This window comes from Mastigoproctus giganteus, chromosome 9 (assembly GCF_048544385.1).
Source record: "Mastigoproctus giganteus isolate SK-2022 chromosome 9, ASM4854438v1, whole genome shotgun sequence".
NCBI classification, from domain to species: Eukaryota; Metazoa; Arthropoda; class Arachnida; order Uropygi; family Thelyphonidae; genus Mastigoproctus; species Mastigoproctus giganteus.
The window spans coordinates 127,075,786-127,096,135 of NC_143583.1; the positions used below are offsets into that span (position 1 = coordinate 127,075,786).

At 36.4% G+C, this 20,350-nt stretch overlaps 1 protein-coding gene across 1 annotated transcript in view; it reads right to left on the bottom strand.

Moving 5' to 3' along the window:
* LOC150080710 (P protein-like) overlaps positions 1-20,350 on the bottom strand; it is a 36,732-nt gene continuing 16,382 nt past the window's right edge. Inside the window, exons 7-20 of the mRNA XM_090381999.1 lie at positions 20,078-20,231; positions 19,906-19,977; positions 18,944-19,066; positions 18,568-18,692; positions 16,361-16,499; positions 15,929-16,064; positions 11,989-12,133; positions 11,563-11,611; positions 11,308-11,413; positions 9,878-10,005; positions 9,028-9,192; positions 5,308-5,401; positions 4,002-4,095; positions 1-468 (exon numbers count right to left, since the gene is read on the bottom strand). Coding sequence (XP_090238125.1) covers positions 381-468; positions 4,002-4,095; positions 5,308-5,401; positions 9,028-9,192; positions 9,878-10,005; positions 11,308-11,413; positions 11,563-11,611; positions 11,989-12,133; positions 15,929-16,064; positions 16,361-16,499; positions 18,568-18,692; positions 18,944-19,066; positions 19,906-19,977; positions 20,078-20,231 — 1,618 coding nt within the window. The 3' untranslated portion in view covers positions 1-380. The remainder of the gene's footprint in view (positions 469-4,001; positions 4,096-5,307; positions 5,402-9,027; positions 9,193-9,877; positions 10,006-11,307; positions 11,414-11,562; positions 11,612-11,988; positions 12,134-15,928; positions 16,065-16,360; positions 16,500-18,567; positions 18,693-18,943; positions 19,067-19,905; positions 19,978-20,077; positions 20,232-20,350) is intronic.

Sequence of the window (20,350 nt, forward strand, 5' to 3'; positions counted from 1 at the left end):
AATAGCACCTTAAACTGTTGAAGATCACACAACAGCACGTTGACATTTTAATTTCTTTGCACACTGATCCTGTAATTTGTTTCGAGTTGGCATCTTGTTCGTGGTGCTCATCAAGCAGGGTGAGTTGAAGGGTCATTATGGTAAGTATTCAGCATGATAGTCGTTAAAAAAAGTAATAAGTCACCCAATTGTGTTCTTATTGATTCCAATTGACGATGGATAAGGCACTCGCTCAGCGAATGAACAGGTATTTACAAAACGTGCGTGTACAGTAGCTCTTTAAAGTGAAACGATATCACATTCGATTTAACACACTTTGTACTGGTGTCCGTTGTCAACACTCGGTAGGATTCGTCGAATAATATAATCACAGAGAAATTTCATTCATTCCACTCGAGTAGAACGTGGCAGACTAGCAAATAACCGGATGAAATGATGGTAGTTAATAGCATCACCGGGAATCCAACTCTAAAAATAAACAATAATAATAAATATATAAACATTTATAAATATATAAAATAAAAGTACAGATTAAAGAAGCTAGATCGTGCAGTTTTGCAATGTGAAAAAGCACCATTATGCATGAAAAATCCATTTCTCCCTTCAATTTTAAAATAACCAGAACCTTGATAAATATCGTCCTGAAGTTACTTCCTTTGATAAAATGATTCAATAATCCCCTCGAAGCAAATTCGGGCAAAAAGACTAACGCCTGGAGTTTAACTCCTTTTAATTTGGGTTCTCAGCAACTCAATAAACATAACTGTGTCGGTCAACTCTTATCCCGATCTTAAACCGCTTATCAAGACCATACGATTTCATTAGGCTATATTCACTTCATTATACAGATAGTCGTTAGGAGTGACATTAGACCAGCACAGCTGGTGTAACGTCACTCCTAACCCAGATCGTCTCCACCAAGTGACTAATGCAAATTAAAATGTAATCTTTTATCCCGAATATTTTAAAATTCTTACTGAGGCTTGGGGTATTTTAACTCGACAGAAAGCCTTCTTATGCTCTTCTGTTCGAGCTAGATGTGTTGTAGCAGTACTTCCTGTCCCTTCAAAACGCTTTATTAACCTCCCTCCTTTCAAAGCAGGGGGGGGGGGCGTGATGGAGAGTCAGTTAGTATCCCTAAGTAACAGTATATTTTTCAGGTCTAAAATTCACCTGAGGTTGTGGTCACTGTTGTATCTTTCCAAATGATCTTACATGTCCCCGATTGTAATCAAATTATTAAGCCTTTTCCCTGTATGCAATGAAATTGCATACTGGAACACTCCATTAGGTAAACCTGGGAACGGACAGTTCATGGATGATGAAAAAACCGATAAGAGCTAAAAAAAACCTCAGTAGAACATTACCACTAAAGCCTCGGAAGTGTGGTGCATTCCGGGTACACTGTTTCGTGTGGCTTCCACCACACCAGTGTGTATCTGTCAATGTTGAAGACGTCCAACCACATTATAGATATCCACTGCTCAAACTACGACTCTCGTAGTTAACTACACTACAAAAAACTGATGTGCGTATTCGGTTCAATCACGAGTGGACTGCCAACCCTTTTGTATCTGAGGTACAGATGTGTAGACCTTTACTGTCACATCTGGTACCAGTTGATCTAGTATATACGGTTCAGCATTAAGTTGTACATAGCGTTGCCTTTCTATTTCTGATTGTATCACAAGAAAGTAGTCATGGACCAGAATTGCAATTTGCCCCATGACCTGCCTTCCTAATCCAGTCTCATTAGACTCTCAGCAGCATAGTCCTCATCGATACATGTGTCAACTCCACTATTGCTTAAAAAAAAATGTAGCGCTGTACGAACGAAGACTGATAATGCTTCCCCCCCTCTCTCTCTTTGCCTGCCTGTTTGCTCCATAGTAACATATTGACTACTTTGGTTATGATTTAATTACATATAAACGCATCTACCACTGCCAAACGATGGACTATTTATATTCCACGTGAGGATTGGAACTTGTCGGGACCGTTCTAGTATTTCGGCAGGTTAATGTATTTTGAATGCTATGATTAGATTTAAGAATTGCGTCTATAACAGTTATCGAGTATTTTTACAAGCAAACTCAGTGCCCTTTATTTAGCAACAGTAAATAAATATAGGTTATGCAACAGACAAAGCAAATAACTTTGGTCTTACCATCTTTCAGACTTGCGTGTTGGCAATCATCATTCTACATCACTGGGGAAATTCTGTAAAATGCATGGCAACTGCCCACTTTAATAACATATGCGTAATTACTTTGCAGTTTGGGAACTATTTATCATTCAGGCAGTATAAAAAGGTAAATAAAAATAGTAGATCGGTCTCCTGATCTGCTTCATCCATGGTCATTGCATTTTAGAAAATGTATCATGCTTTTTTGTAGCTAAATGGTTTAAGACGGGTTGTTCGTGTCCGTTTTTGTTTCTGAAATTTATTCATGTTAATGCATGGTTTTCATCCCAGGACGAAATTCTGCTAGTACGGTGTTCACACGTTCTTACAATACGTATAATTTATGCAAAATATCGTTAAAATATTGTCCAAATTACCTGCCTAATTCTTGTATTCAAAATTCATTAGGATAGCCTGTACTTAGGAGTAGTCACTTACATAAGAGTGCAAAGGATTTTGGGATAACTTTTTCTCTGGCGCAGACTTTTTTTTACAGCACGTTGAGAGTAGAATTTCAGTGGGGGATGTTCATGGTTCAGGTTTAACAATTCAGAGTGCGCAATGATTATACAATATGCAGAAGTTATGTAAGAAAGAGATTGAGAGACTGTTTTAAGAAATCGTTAACCTTTTCGGAAAACGAGGTCCTTGCAGTTTGCTGGTGCAACCTGCTGTTTCCTGAAGTCTAAATATAAAGGCGACAGGCAGCAACAGCGATAGCCACTACAGTGTACTTAAGAAGCACGTGACCGGCAGGCTTTGGCACCAGTTTTCAGCATGCAATGTAACCACCTCACAAGACTGTATTGTTTGCGTACTGAGAAATGATTACTGAGAAATGATTACTTAACACTACGGATGCCGATTAGCACGAGCACTCTAAATTTGACTTTATTCTGAGGTGATATCAAACGTAAGATCACAAGAGGGGTGAAGGCACCTCGATGTGGAAATATCTTGCAACAGTTCTATTGTACTCGAGCCTCTGTGCATTGCAACATTCGATAAATAAATAGGATTTAAAAACCCATCCTTACATTAGCTAAAGGAATTGCTTTAAACTGATGTTAGAGAGGAAAGCAAGCCCTGGTATGCATTTAAGTTGGGGGAAGGGAGAATTATGCCGATTGTGTTTATGAAAGAGTAAATACACTGAGCTCTTTGTGACCCTGAAACACTGCGTGTCTCCCAGATGATCAGGATCAAAATACCGAATACCTGAAATGCTAAGACCAACGCCAACATTGAACTCGAAGCATACTTGAGTTCAACTGAGACAGTATGGCGCGGAGGTAGTAAAACATGCTTTGTTCGAGAAAGCGACAACTTAAAGGGATTGGTAATTAAAAGTATAAGTGAAGGACTATCGGAAGACATTTCCACAACAGACAGTTGTGGAAATGAAGCAAGGTGTTGGTACAAGAGTCCTTTGGAAAGGACTAATGAAAATTGAATTCATAAAACGAAATATTTGTTAATGAAAAACATTGAGTATAAGATTGGGTTGGTTATTAGAGTTCATTGTACTCGCATGCTGCATACGTTAACCTAGTAGCGAAATAAGTTTGATAAGATGCTAATTTTGTTCTCATCAGCATGTACTGGAAGTTGAATGCAATATGCGAGACTTAAATTGTAGCGAAAGAAAGAAGTTAAAAAGATTAACTAGATGGATACTTAATATCTATTTATGGTTCAGATGTTTTTATTGACAATAATAATAAAAACATTGTTCAAGGAAATCTAATTAGCATTCAGAATTGTTAAAGAAGGGTCAACAAGTAATTTAGGATTGTTTCATTACAAACTCACATACCTGAAGAAATCCATGAATGTGAATCTGTATCCGTGCTGTTCTGCCAATCCTGCACACACAACATTAGCCGAGGCACCAATTAACGTCCCATTCCCTGTCAGAGTAAAGATCACATATTACTACTTAAAGTACTAAAAAATTCATTAAAGAAATCTTGACATGTTTGCTAATTATACAAATATAACGAATAACAAATGATACGAATGTAACACGAATTGATAAGGATGTACAGATACTAACAACTTAATCGTTAGCACACCTTTAGCTTTAAAATTTCCAAATTTAGGCCATTTTATTGCGCTTATTTTTCTGGAATTAACTAAAAGTAGTGCATACTTTTTGATTAAAAAAATTAGTAGATACTAATTACATTATTTGAATGAATTCAAAGTGACTTTTAATACGCTACATCTGCTCTAACAATGGCAACATTTCTGAATTCGGTTGAGTTTTTAATCAAGCCTGAAATCGCAGAAGCCAACGTAATATCATTCCCGTGTCATCTTCCCAACACATTAATAAGTTCTTTTAATTGTATAAAAAAACGCTACATCAAGGACTCTGCTTTTTAAAAAGAATCCGGTTGGAGCAATCTCAATTAGAACGTCTTGAATACAAATGTGTCTATAGAACGAATAAGCCCGAATATCTGTTGTGCAAAAGATATTTTATTCGTTAACAGGAGAACAGTATAAATAAAGTTGATATTTCCACATTCATAAAACAAAGAGCTGTCAGCACGAGACAAATTTATAACCAGCCCTCGCCGCTGTCTTAATATAGACACGATGACAATAGCAGACAGAAATTACCTGGCGAGCACATGTAGATTCGTATCCCTCCCTCCCTTCCTCATCACAGAGGCCTGTTGTTTGAACAGATATAGCAGCATCCTTTATATTTAATGAAAGGTCAAACAGACAAAGACACTAATTAAGTACGTTCGCGTTTTTCTCTTCCATCAGCGTGCTTATGAATTACAGCACCTTCTGGTTTGTTCTGTAAGCATCTTAATGCACAACTCTTCGTGGTGATGATGAGCTTCACCCTTTGGATTTTAATAAAATCCTCAATTAACTTGGGAATCAAAAAGAATGTAGTTGGCATTCATAAGCAACCCTTTTATCCGATGAAGGCCTTTATAGCCGGCCTTCAAAAAGTAACCCGATCTGCTGAATTGAACCATCTGCTATAAATAGTGCAATGAAATTATTTAAAACTTTAACTAGATGGCAGCACTCTTCATACACTTCGTCTCGTGCAGAGAGGATATACTGTATACTACACATATATTATGTAAGCGTACCTCCTAGACAAGCTCCAAATGCAAGGGCATATACCAGCGGAGTTAAAGGAAGGTCGATTTCCTCATTATCTGCTATGTCCGTTACTATCTGCACCTGAAAAGAAAGAGTAAATGGTTTCGTTAAATACCATTTTTTTTTTACAGAAAAATTAATTAATTGGCATTTAAAAAATTTGAATCTTTATTCTCTACCTGTTAATCCACAAATTTATCCATTTTCAAATCTTATTTCAAAGTAGCAGAGGCTACGTTCGTGTTTGAGATGAACCCTCAGCAACGCGATGGTAAAAGTGACAAGTCGATAAGCATTAAGAAGAAATCATTTAAAATCTCAGAATAAATTACACACTTTGGATGTATATATATAAATTTGCTACCGCTAAGCTTCCTATATAGACACAGCTATGTATGAATGGCTGCAAATCTCCATTACGAATTCGAATACAATGAATTTTTAAAATCATATTATACAGAACGTTATCAGGTGCAACAACGTATTATGGATTATCAGCACAATATATGCTCGCTCACAACCTTGCTTTTACTTGTACACCATAGGCGCACCCAGAGGGGGGGAAGACTGAGAGGGCAATTATAGTTTCAGTCACGTGTTGATACTTATAAAAGCTACCAATATGGAACACACAAGCCCCTCCCCCCCCTGCAGTGAATGCGGGATTCTTTGTGGTAATCACCACCGTACGTGATTATAGGAGACTGCTGCACCCATAAGACTTGCGCTTATTTCTATGGGTGCTTGAATTACATTTCGTTTATTACGCGTATAGTTGGGCCCGCCTCCTCGTGGCGCGGACGGGAAGCAGCCTTCCCGGTAGCAAAATGGCCAGAAACAGCTAAACAACACACACACACACACACACACACACACACACACTACCCAAACATAACACTACACTCATTTCTGGCCATTGTATAGAGTCTCGTATATCATCACATAGAACCATGGCGGAGATAAACTAACGTTTAGGGGCCGCGCCTTGCGTAAGACAACACACGTCCACATGCCCTGCCCCACCACCAAACAATTTATCTGTGCACCAGTGTCGTACATATGATTCAGAAGGTCTTATATGATGACCAATAGAAATCCTGATATTAACTGGAGTTAAATTATATAATTGAACGATCTTTTGCTGCCAAGTTGGAGAATTACACTCATTGTGGCGCGACAGATCAAGGTAAGCGACAAAACGAAGTCCCCATTTTAATTATTTTGACAAATAAATTAAAATTTATTAACTATAACTGAGAATTCTTATTAGTGATAAAATACTTCACATGGAAAAAAAAAAAAAAAAAAAAAAACTTAACCTTTCTTTTGATATAAAAAATACCATTATGCAAACAATGAATGCTTTAAGCATTTTAATTTTATGGCTTTCAGCTACAGAGTGAGAGGAGGTCCAAGAGAAAATCTCGATATAACTATCTCCTTGCAGTATACTGCAAGTTCTGATCAATACTGTCCCATAAATTAATCACAGGACCCAACATACCTCTGCTAAGAATAAAAATTATTGCCTTGCATATACACTGTATAAAACTAAAACTTCATGTTTGGTAGAAACTATAAAAACTTTCCATATGTGTATATTTCATAACGCGATAATTTACAAGACGATATACTGATTTCACATGGCCTTAGCTGCCTCGATACTTACTATGAAGCAACCCAATCAAGCAACCCTCGATACTTACTATGAAGCAACCCAAAGAAAAATAATAATCGAGATGAAATGTGTACATTCACTAATAAGAAAAATAAAGACTGAAACTGAGAGAACAGGTTTCTTTTCCCATCATTTTAAACACTAGGGTCGTTCGTTCTGCTGTTAAATTAAATGCAAAATTAACAAAAAAGGCATTCTTTCCCTTCGAATATTGAGAAGCATTTTGACTAGCACCTAACATTCAAAAATTGCATATTTTTTATAAATATAAATTCGTTCGAAGTGTTCTTTCTTAGCCGCCATAGCAATGGCGAGTGCTATTTTCTATTGTTTTGTAACAATAAAGATATTAATAAAAATATAAGAGACGACATTTTTATTTTGACGTTGATGGATGAAGTTATCGAATTTCTTCTTTACTTCGTAGATAACTGCGTTTGAAGAACAAGACTAAGCCAGTCCGGGTGCACAGTAGACACTCGGCTCATGTGTTCATTCTTTATAAACTTGCTGAAAATTCAAACTCGTTCACGATCTTCAAGTGATGAACGTGTTGATTAACTTTTCATTAAGCCTACATTTAATTATCTTATGGTACTCTGAAACTATGTAAAACGAATAATTGGCTTGTCTCAGCTCTACACAATCTATTTTCACAACCCCCCCCCCCCCCCCGTGTGGTAAAAAAACCTTTTGGCAGAAAATAACAAAAAGGATATTATTCTTCTGGAAGATATTTAAAAACGGACTGCTTTGCCCATTACCCTTTGGAGAACCCCCTCCAGTGCAGTGTCTTGTTCAATTCGAGGTGTTTTGTTTGTTTTTTTAAGCCGAGAATACTTATTCTGACATTTGACAATGTGGACGACCTTTTAACATTATGTTAACCGAAGTCTTCAAGGAACTTTGGTGATAATCTTTCTTGGTGGAGGCAACGGCAACTTTATAATTCGAGTTTTCCAACTCCTTGAGAACAAATAGAAAAATAAAAAACAAACTTTTTTTTTCGGAGCATCTATTAGCGCTTAAAGTCGTGCCATATTATTTAAAATTTCCTAGCGAATATTTGTTGATCGAAAAATTGAAAAAAGGTGATTTACACATAATTAACTGCATCAGTAAATAGCATCATTCTCAGATGACTAAACTATGCGTAAAGGACTTTCTTTATTATAAAAGAGAAGCAAATTTAAATTTATTGAAATACATGAAAAGCTCCAGCCATTTAAATTTAACTAAAATAGATAAATACGCCATCTGAGATAATGCTAGGTGCTACCCAAAAGTTATGAAATTAAGTTAAAACTGAAACGTTTTGTGAGGTACCTAAACTTCACATAATTCTCCAATCAAAGCATCCAGGTGGGAGTTAACATAGACGCCAGCGAGTATGCAATCAGTGGAACTCCTGATCTCTTCATTCTTGGTAGAATTTTACCTTCTACCCCCGTGCAGAGTTGCTGTTACCCCAAATGTTTTCTTCTACTATAGTAAGAAAAAGGAGCTCACAGTTCGAGTGAAAGTTCTTTCAAAGCTGAAGTATTTTTGACCAATAGATAAATCAATTAATTCCATAGGGAGAAAAAGCCGCCCATGAACAGGAAATTATCGACTTATCTTAAAGAAAATGAACTTTATGCCTCTTCACGCAGGTGAAGAGGCATAAAGTGCATAAACATTCAGGGCAACCTTTGAATATGCCCAAATTATTAGGGTTAAAAATCATTGTTATTCAGAAATAATTTGCATCAATAGGCACTGTGATCTAGTATTTAATTTTTGTTTTTCAAAGCTATCACGAAATTCTTTTAATGAATACTAGTGCCCTCCAGAAGAAATGATTTGGTCACTGTAGTCGATTTGTGACACAATAGTATGACAAACTCGTAATATCGCCTATCTGTTTTCCAAGACTATTTTTGGCGATTATTCATTGTGGAAAAGAAATTTCATGGTCGTTTACTAATTGCATGAAAAAAAAAAAAAAAAATGCACCGAAGCGTGAAACCTAGTCTTATTGAAGTCTTACCATTACGGTCGTGAAAGGGATATTGTCAATGAAACTAGAAGCCACAGCAGACACCCATAAGATTAGAATAATGGCCACCAGGAGTCGTTGGCCTTCAGCTACCGAGGCTATCCAGTCTTGAGTCATCTGTCCAATATACCATAAAAGCCGAAGTTGTGCCAGCGCCTACAAAAGTAATCAGTAAGATTAGTGTTCATTTGATAACTTATACACACAAAAATTGAATTCTTATCAGAAAAACAACATATGCTTAAAAAGTGCTTATTTCAATAATCCATTCAGAAAAACAGAGCTCTAAATTACATTATAATATACATAATAATTCTTATTTTCGATTAAATAATGCTAGTCTTAACCAATAATTTACTTGGATCTTAAGTTGGAAAGACAAGAATTTCATTCTATTAACTTTACTTTTTTTTTTGGCCCGTGCAGCAAAGCCTGTGGCTTCCTTACGCTATATTAATACTAATAAAAATAGAATTCAATTCACTTAACCAACCAATAGGTGTTTAATTGGATTTTATTATTATTATATGGATATGCGTTTGAATTGCTTTGAAATAAAAGCAGAGTTTGAATGAATTTTCTTATTCGAAAACTTTTTTTCTTATGCTGTCATTCTTAAGAAATGAATGACAGCATTATATATACCTGTATATTGGAATACCAGCAAGAGAGCTGATCACACTTCATCAGTCAGCAGATATTCTACTACGCGTAAACAGAAGAAATACTTAGTCTTATAAAATCTGCCAAATAAAAAATTCCTTTCACTGGAAACGTCCTCACTTTAAATTTCTCTCCCTCAATGACACATTTAACAATTGCTGAGTTTGAGATAACTCACCTGCATAACAACGAAAAGAGCAGCAAAAAACAATAATGTTGACCACTCCACTCTTCCAAAGACACCCTCAAGCTCGGTGAAGTCTGCTAGTATAAGTAAGGAAATTGCTCCCAATATGGCAATCCAACCTACAAAAAAAAGAAACATTTTCGGATTAAAATAGGTAAAAACTTCGCAACTGATTTAACGGGTAAAAGTTAAGGTAAAAAGTTAACTACCATCGTTACAAAAAGTTTTCTTAGTGGATCTCACGCGATTCTTGGACAATAAAAACAGAAAATCGAAGTGATCAATCACAGAATAGCAAGATTTGAAAGTAAGGTAATTGTCAGCGCTGTTGGAAAAGTTTCGGTGGATGTAACTCGATTGGTTAAATCGATTAGCCGATAATCAAAACATTTCAACGTTCATTTCGATTGTACCACTCGACATACATAATAGCAACACTTTTATGAAGAGAAAATTCAAAGGGTAATCAATCAATCAATGACGAAGGTCGTATTGATAACCAACTAATTTACCAATCGGGTTAAATCCACTGGAAAATTTTCCCACAACACTAATAAACAAATACATATAACCCTTCGTTACTTTTTTTAATCTTGGCATTTGAGTGATCGATTCGATTTCCTGGTTTGAATAAAACTGATACAGAAAATGGAAGAGATTTCGTGCATGATAAGTTACGTAAAGCACCTATGCAATTTAACAAATATGCCAGATGAAGTTATGGTACACAAATCTTCAGATTTGTGCCTTTCCACTTACCATAGAAGCTCCCCTGTTCATCGAAAGATCTATTCTATAGTGAAGATATGTAGAAGTAGAACCAAGAGTTATTGAAAATAAATTAATATGGACGATTTCATCTCCATTGGTTGCGTAAAATATACTATTGACGAAAGACATTCGAATGAATTGTAAATTGACTTCCGGACAGAGGACGAGATGAATCCAATGTTTTTAACCCAAGTGGCGTGTAGAAAGTAAAGCGCTTTTGTATTAGCTTATCCGTTTTTACAAATCTCTGAACAGTTTGGATTCAAAAGTGCTTATTGGTAGTATAACGAGAAGAAGTTTTACTTATTAGTGAAGTGAAGACTTAAATCAGTAATTGTGAGATGTGGATTTTCTTAGATTAGACAAGATTCGTTCATGAATTTCATGCACCTCGTCAGAAATTCTTCTGCAAACTGCGGCCGAACTGATTAAAAACTGGGTAGGGTGAAGCGAAAGGAAGCAGAGTATCCATTATCAAATTCCAAGTAATGTTTATTGATCCAGTACGGGACATGGTGTTAATATCCACAACTAGACGACATTCCCTAATTGTCAGGCATAGAATTAATTCAGAGATTCAATTAATTCAAAAAAGTGTAATAATACCTTAAATTCTAATGTAGAGCTAAATAAAAAACATGTCAACTTACCTAAGCTAAGATTCAGCTGAGGAATACTTTGCAAGAAGAAAAATGTGATCACCACCACGATAACCAGGCCACATTTGATAAGTAGAGGCCTGTTTCTGATTTTATACTGCAAGGAATTGAGAATTTAAATTAATATTTTATAATTTAATAAAAATTGTGCTTAAACTATATAATCTCACGTGAATTAAACGAATTAATATTTTAAAAACAGACAGCACGTGAAAGTGTGCTCGTTAGCACGCAAATAAAACTTACTCTACTACTGAGTTCTTTTAGACTTGCTTTGTAGTGCTCTTCGGAAGGCCTGTGGGAAATTATACCACATTAAACCACGCTGAAGTGAAAGATTACATTGCATTGTATATTATAACAAGTACTTTAAACTATCAAACACAAACCCAAAAATCCAGATAACGAAAAACCCTGTCAAGCTATAAAATGGTTTCTTATGGCTGTACTCAGGCCTAGCGATTTCATTGAGTTTCTCAATATTTTTTTCAATTTTATGGTGGCTAAATTATCTGGGTTTCCACGTGCCTTCAGTTTCCCGTGATATTATATTTTAAAATATCGGAAGTTATCTCCCAATTGTCTTATTACAATCTACATATTTGAATTTAGAATTCATTAAACAACTCTCAAACAATCAAGAGGGGGTGCCTAGTGGGTAGCTATACTTACTTAACATCATAAAGTCTCTTATTCAAGAGGTTTTCCAACATGTGAACTTTCTTGCGGAGAATATTTCGGACAGTAAGTTCATCTCTGGTGTATCCGGAGAGAGAATGGTATGCCTTCTTCCACACGTCGATCTCGTGCTGAAGTTCTGTAATGAATTTAAGTAAAGCACGTCACAAAGAATGCAAATTATACTTGGGAACCAGAGGGGAAGGGGGATATGAAAAAAGATGATTGCTTAGTTTGAGTTTTAATAGAAATTTTAAAACAATTTCTTCAACTGGCCTTAGACAAGATTCGTTCATAACCATTAGCTATTTGGCCTGAAACAATTTCATAAATTCACTTCGTTGCCATGCATGTGAACTGTAGAAATAAATTACATAATGGCTAAATTACTCAAAAAAGCAGACTTTCTGCATCTACAAAAAAAAAAAATTCACTCATTCAATCCTTCCTAGTCTCCAAGAAGTGACTATTCAAATTTCGCTTTCAACTTTACCAAAAAAAAAAAAAAAAAAAAAAAAAAAAAAAAAACTCTTCGCCTCGTTCACCGTGATAGAAAATTAATTCCGATTATTTTAGCATCAGCCAAAAAAAAAACCAATGCCATTGCACCCCTCCGTTCGTTCCAAATACCCGTCTAGCTCAGCTTTAAATTTATTTGGGCTATCAACTTCCACAACAAAAGATGGAAGTCTGTTCCACCAACTACCCGCTGGCTAAAGGCAAATTTCCGCACATCTATCCTACATCTGTCTTTTCTCAATTTGAATTTATGCCCTCTCAGGTGATTATTCTGAGCAAAAGGAAGAATCCCATCAGCATTGAGCATGCTCAAACGATTCAAGCCTTATACACCTCAATCAGATCACCTCGCAGGTGACTAGTCTCCAGAAACCGTAATTTGCAAAACTTAAGCCTTTCTTCGAGCACCACTTTGTTCCATTCACTAATCTTGTTGCCCTTCTCTGTACTTGTTCCAACAGCCTACATCCTTCTTAAAATGAGGCCTACAGTCCTGCATACAGTACTCAAGGTGTGGCCTGACCATTGCTTTATACAAGGGGATAATCACCTCCTTATCCCTGCTAGAAAAATTCCTGTATATCATTGACAAAACACCATGAGCTACTCTGGCAGCCCGGCAGCACTGCTTAGAAAACTTCATATCTGACTGCACAATTACCTGCAGGTCTCTTTCATTTTCCACTACCCGAGTGTAACACCACCCAGTTGGTACATTTCTCTGGGGTTACTGCTACCCATATGCAGTACTTTGCATTTGTTAATCTCATTCCAATAGAAGCAGTGCAAGAATCCCTTTCACCTCTGCCAGTGGCTACTGTTAATCTATTAGTCCTTGTATCCCCCCAAGTTAGCAGTTTTCCGACCCACCTAACACTGCCTCGATAGCATCAGCAAATATTCTTGCACCCTTTCTATTTAAGTGTATTCCCTCCCTGTAGAAGCAATCTCTCCTGTTAACAAGTACAGACCAGGCTGAAAAAAAAAAAAATTCTACCCCTTGAGCCCTGCACAATATTTCCAGAGCTGAATTGATCGACAAGGCTCGCATCACATACTCCCTCCTATCGTGTCTGGGCAGAATTGCAGACACCTTCAAATTCAACCCTAACTCACGGCTTTTTTTCAACATTGACCTGTACTTGTTAAGTAATTCCGCCGGTCTCCTACTCTTAATATCATTAGTGCCAACGTGTACAACTATATCACCTTTTGTGCCCTTAAAAGATGATATCTGCTCTACAACGTCATCAACCTTTGACCCTGGGAGACATACCCTGGACCTGTTCCACCTATCCTTTTTACATACCATGTTCCCCGTTTCCTGAAAATAGTCACCAGCAACTACTAGTTCCTGTGGGAACTAGTAGTTGTTGAACTAGTACTCGTTACTTTTTAGCTACTCAAAATTATATTTGCGAACCTTAGTTCTTGTTTCTCCTTCCTCTAAAGTATACCTTTCTCTTGGTAATTTTCTGATTCTTTCCAGGACCGTAAATACCCGTAAAGATCCCCCGTCCAAGATGTATAGTTGCCAGGTTTTGAAATCGACACCTGCTAAGCCCTTCTTCATATGAAGGTTGATTAGCATTCCGTAAAAGTTTCGTTGCCCTTCTTTGGTACCTTCCTAGAAGCTCTGTTTTTCTTCAGTTGTGGCCTCTAAGACTAGAACACAGTATTTTAAATGCTATCTCACCTCCCTCTTGTACAACAGGTGATAACAGTGTCTTGTCCCTATTTGCGAAAGTCCTATATATCATAGACAAGACTCTTTTCGCCTTCTTAGCCGCTTGTTTACACTATGTGTAAAATTTCATGCGGGACTTAATCATGACCCCAAAGTCTTTTTCGTCATGAATCATCACCCTAAACTCCTTTTCTCCTAGCTTATAGTTAATTCATTGATCTCTTGTTCGAAGTGCAAACCCTTACATTTAGAAGCATTAAACTTCAGTTGTAATTTTTCTGACCATTTGTGCAACCCGTCTAAGTTACTTTGAAGTCAAATGACCTTGTCTGGATCTGGTTGTTAATTACCCTTTCTACCTTTAACTCAACAGCAAACTGCCCTTGCACTCCCTCACCAATGTCATTAAGGAAAATCAGAAACAAAAGTGGTCCCAACAGTGATCCCTGAAAGACTCGACTTGCTACATTGGTCTAGCTAGGGGAACGACCATTTATGGACAGTCTCCTATCTTTGAGTCAACCTTACCTTTTTCCCATTCAATTATTTAAAGAGACTTTTTGCCATATAGTCCTCAGAATCGTTTGGTCTGTAATATAACCAAATTGTCACTCACCTTTTACAGCAAGTTAACATTTACGCAGTTGGATAGTCTGGGAAGATTCTTTCCAGCAAACACTCTAAAGCTGTTTAATACCCTAAAAATCAACCCTGAAAAACTCTGGACAAGCAAAACATACAGAAAAAAACTGCTACCTGCAGATACAGATGTAAGAAAAAATAAACAGCACTAAGAACCTTCATACAGTAGCTGACAGGAATCCCGACCTCATCTGGAAACACTCTCCTGAATATGCCTCACCTACTCCACTCTACTTTTTATATTTTCTGAACACGTTATATTCACCTTGATTTAATTCTTAATCCGCTATTTCTGTATGTCACTGTCTCCCGTTAATCCTGTTATACTTGCATTATTTAACCACATCAAAAAGCTCAAAATTCGTTTAATTTATTTAAAAATACTCTTGGCATTATTACATAGATAATTTTTGCTATGTTAATATCTGTACATACGGTAATTATAGATAGGACACAAGCAATCACAAGAAGAATGCAAGTGTGACTTTGGCCCGTGTTACTAGCCTGCATCATTCCAATGACTCCTCCCAACTCCGCTTCCTTAAACCCTTAAATCTTTCTAGATGATATCAGCAAAAACTTCAAACCACCTCTGTTCATATGAATTTCATATCTTTACAAAAGAAGTTTCTGCTAATTAGGGAATGCCACGTTGAGAAAAATGTCCCTCCATAAGCTTTGCAGAGGCTGTAAAGTCTAAAATTAATTGAATCCTTCCCCAGAGTAAGAGTGCCTCCTGTGGAACCAGGGCATTCCTTCACTTAAAAATCCAACCATAAGGCCCGACTCTGAGCATACATAACGACTTGAAATACTTTTCCAAAAAAAAAAAAAACGGATATTTCCTTCAAGAAACATCCTGTCAATTAAGTTAATTTTTCATGATATTTTCGAAGTAATTCCTTAGTTGGGTATTGAGGTTACAAACGGTTTTCGACCATTGAATGTTCATCCGTAGCGTTTATCGTTGCAGCCCAACTAGTTCTAAGAACTTATTAAAAACAAATTAATCCACAATTATCGTGGTAACGTTAAAATATTCATCGAGTAGTTTTAAAAAAGATACAAATCTTCTTTCACACTTACCTACCAGTTCTGGAGGATCTTTGAACCTCATAGTGGCCACGTCGCGGTACATCACCCTAATCATGAGGTAGGAACCGATCAGACACAGGACGATGTTGGGAACAGCATGCAAGGTAAACGAGGCAAAGTCCACTCCCTGAACGATAGTATTCAAAGTTAAGTTACTGACAGAAGAAACACAATCAAGTCATTCACTAAAGGACTAATTATTAACAATCATTTTAGTGATAAATGAAATAATTTAATTGGGCGAAACTTTGCTAGTAATTTTATATGCGTAATAATTAAGTTGTGAGATTTCTTAATAAAATATTCGGTTCAATAACCTCAACACCCCCCCCCACCCTGTCGTAATTCAAATAATTGGAGATATTTATTAAAAAAACTGTTACACTGAAATAGGAACATGCGCAGCAGATCAACAATACATACCGCGTCCATGACTTTCTTATTAGAAATTATGATTACGTTTGGAGGATCACCAACAGGTGTCGCTGCCCCACCTATATTAGAGAACAGCACCAAAGCAATGAGTACGTGTTTCGGATCGACGTTCATCACCTCGCAAAGCCTGAAAAAAAATTTAATAAAATAAATAAAATAATAATTAATTAAAAGCATTTCTGAACGATTTATACTCAAGGTAGAATTCAAAAGTACTTCAAACTTTGAAATTATGAAGGTACAGTACACTTGGGATTATCAGTAACGGAATAATTCTCAACAGAAAGCATTGAAACGAAGAACGCGGTACGAAAGTAATGTCTCCTATTTTTTGCTCAGAAAATTTAATTCCTACAACTATGCCCTTCACATCAATTAATTCTCAATCGTTAATAAACACTTATTTTTCCACCAAGTCGCCATCATTTTCCACGCACTTCGGCCATCCCGAGTCAGACGCTATATCCCAATCTTGCAAAAGTCCTTATATTTGCTCTGAGGGCTTCGCGAACACTGTGCTTGAGCTGGTTGTCGCCTGTAAAATGGGTTCCACGGAATGCATCCTTCAGCGGGCCGAAGAGGTGATAGTCGGAAGGTGCAAGATCCGAATTATGAGAGAAGTGAGGAAGAACAGTGAATCCCAGTTTTGCAATGGCCTCCATCGTGCGCAGACTGGTGTGGGGTTTGGCGTTGTCATGGAGAAGAACCTCATTAAGGTTTTTGTCCGGTCGAACTAGACGGCTGCGGGCTTTCAACCTTTTTCAACGTTTCAAGGATTCGCGCCGGCTTTTGTCACTGACCAGCCGCTTGGGGGCTTGTCAACAACGTCACTTTCCCCACTCTTAAAGTGTCCTATCCAACATCTAACTGTCGCACATCTACCGGATTGTCACCATAAACAATTTTGAGACGCGCATGGATTTCGATAGGTGTCACTTCTTCCTTGGTAAGAAATTCAATCAGTAGTCTTTGCTTGAAACGTATATCTGTAACATCCACCATTTTGAACTATCCGTGTGCTGAACTCACGAGACTGATCACATTGCCACTCAGTATGATGAAACTAAAGACGTCTGGTGACCATTCAGTGACATGCGAAATGATCACATTTGAAACGAAAAAAAAAAATTAGCAAAAATTAGAAAACGATGTTGTTTTGTAAAATTAGTGTTGCTACGATATTTTATTTTCTTGTTAATCTAGCTTAGTCTGAACTTTAGTGGGGCCAAGAATTTAAATTATTATTAGTGGCCTTAAGAACTAAAATATTTATTCACAATATTTAACATTTAGCTGTATCTTGCACTGCAAGATATAGCTTACAATATATCGTAGCATTATTAATTTTCCACAAGTTTGAAGACAATTCATTGCCATTTTGGGAATAAAATTTGGCCACCATATCTGTCACAGAGCAACTTAAGTATACTTGTGATACGTTCTGTTACATGCAGAAGAATGGCAATGGTGCACTACATAAATAACGCATTGACCAGTCCCATTATACGTATAGTTAAAATCCTCCAGAAACACGAACCACTTCCCAGAAAAGTACAGTGTTAGTAAATCTGTGGATTATTGTATGCAGGAACATGGCAAAACTTGTGGCGACTAGGGATTAAATATCCCTTATTTTGTTTTGTTTTACAGGATCCAACACCTAAACCCTAATTTTTTTTTTTTTTTTTTTTTTTTTTGTTCTTATAACTTGCATCCCTCATTTCCTGAATATCTTTCAGTGCATATTATTCTTCGAAAAAACAGAACTGCTAATTAAATTTCTTTTAATAAGTGTAGAAACTAGCCAATATTTATAATTCAACTCTAAATTAAGTGAACTTTTATTTTAATTCATTCCCTCCATTTCCATTCTTTTGAAAACTTTCGCCAAACAAATTTTTGGAAGACGAACCTTGTGGAATTTTTACCACATTTCTTCCCAATTAATTCTGGAATCATAGAACTACAAGCATCAAGTTTATGTTTTATTTCCGTCCCCCTTCCATAAATTCAATCGAATAGTTTACATTCACGTGTACTGTATCTACAACTTTATCCACGTGCGTTTTATTTTGTGTTAATATAGATATTCCATTATTGCCACAAATTTAATTTTAGTGCAAAAAATAAATAAAAAGGGCACAGTAATCTGAAACAGGAAAATTTATACATTTTACAGACATTTGATTACTAACCTTATCGTAATTGCTGTGGTTAGCAATATGGTGGTCACATTATCCAAGAAAGCTGATAGTAATGCTGTAAACAAGCACAAAGTAGTCAGAAGTGGCCACAGACGCCCTCGAGCCAGACGATAGGCCTGTAAAAAATAAATTTAATCATGAAAATGAAAATTAAGTAGTTTGTAATTCTACCATCGATAATCAGGTTTTTGAAAACAAACCAGCTAAATACGATGCGTTATCGTTCCATAGGCATGTCCATATTACATATTTTATGTATATATTTCGCACATAAAGAAAAATAAGTTTCTTTCACGATATATGCGCAATAAATATTACCTATGTCTAATTAAATAAAACAATAATAACCCATTGTAAAAATACTTACCAAAACTGCACCGTAATCGAAGAATCCAGTTTCACACAAAATTGAGACAAGAACCATCATTCCAAATAGCAAAGATAGAGTTTCTACGTCCAGCCAGCTCAAGACTTTCTCTAATGATGGCCGCTATATTTGAGATAAAAAACTTATTACATGATTCCATTGCTTTAGTGATACCTTAACATAACAACTTTAAGGCAAAGTGGTTTTAAATACTTATCTAAAACTTATAATAAAACATTTGAGGTTCAATAAGTGATAAATAAAGCTGCAATTAAGGGTTTTCATATAAGGATAGCCAAAAAAAGTGAAAGTATCCCGATTGAGATAGTTTTAATGCATGAAGTCAGCCTCCAATACCTCAGAATTGCACCACAAAAAGTACAATGTTGCTTATTTATGGTGGTATAATTTCTTCCCCTTTCAAGTTAGTGGCGATCCTACCTATAAAAAGTAGGCTTAATTAATGGCCAGAGAGTCTGTGAGATCTGAATGAATACACTGAGGTTCCAGTCGCATCCAACTTGAGTTCGCTGACAAGACAAGTTGATAAGATCGGAAAACTGTGCTGGTATGTCGAGTTGAGGTTTGGGTACATGGAAGATAGGTTTTCCCACCACTGGAAAAGGTGCTTTAGGAGGTCAGGTACCAGATTCTGTGCAGTTAACGCCAATTTAGCTCTGCGAGTTTCAAACGGCACTCGATGACGTAGTTGCTTATAGGAGATCAGTTCTCTTTCCTTGAAATAATGGTTGAGGTATTAAAGTTTGTTTACAACGTAAACAAACATCGATTCATTGCATTCCAAGATCAGTTTACTACAAAAACCTTTTCAATTTTGTAAAAAAATTTAAACCGAATGTCTTCGATGTATGTGAAGATTAATAAAGTGGATAACGTGCTATATTCATCAAAATCCTTTATTACCGAGATTATTTGAAAATAAGTACACAAGTGTCGCTTACCTCTCCAACTAAAGCTAAGAAGGATATCGCAACTGTTGCTCCGAGCATAGCTGCTAAAGTACGATGCACCAACTAAAAATAAAAAGATGAATACGGAACTCTTACAACTGATCAAGAATTCAAGATGAATATTAAAGAAGTGAAGTAAGAATGGTATAATTCAGATACTCACGTCGAATATAATAAGAACGTATAAGCCAAGAAGAACAAGAGCTGCCATTACAATGCCATCGAAAGTCAGTTCTGGGTGCATAGAATAGTTGATGGCCAGAGAAACGAAGTCATCTTCATCAGTTTCAATAATCATCTTGAAACGGTCATCAGGTCTGAAAGAAAAACACAGAACAAACAAATATAATGTACTGCATACACTAAAAAGTGATAATAGAAACGCAAAACTAAAATAAATATTTATATTTTCTAGTATGAATACGATTAACAGATT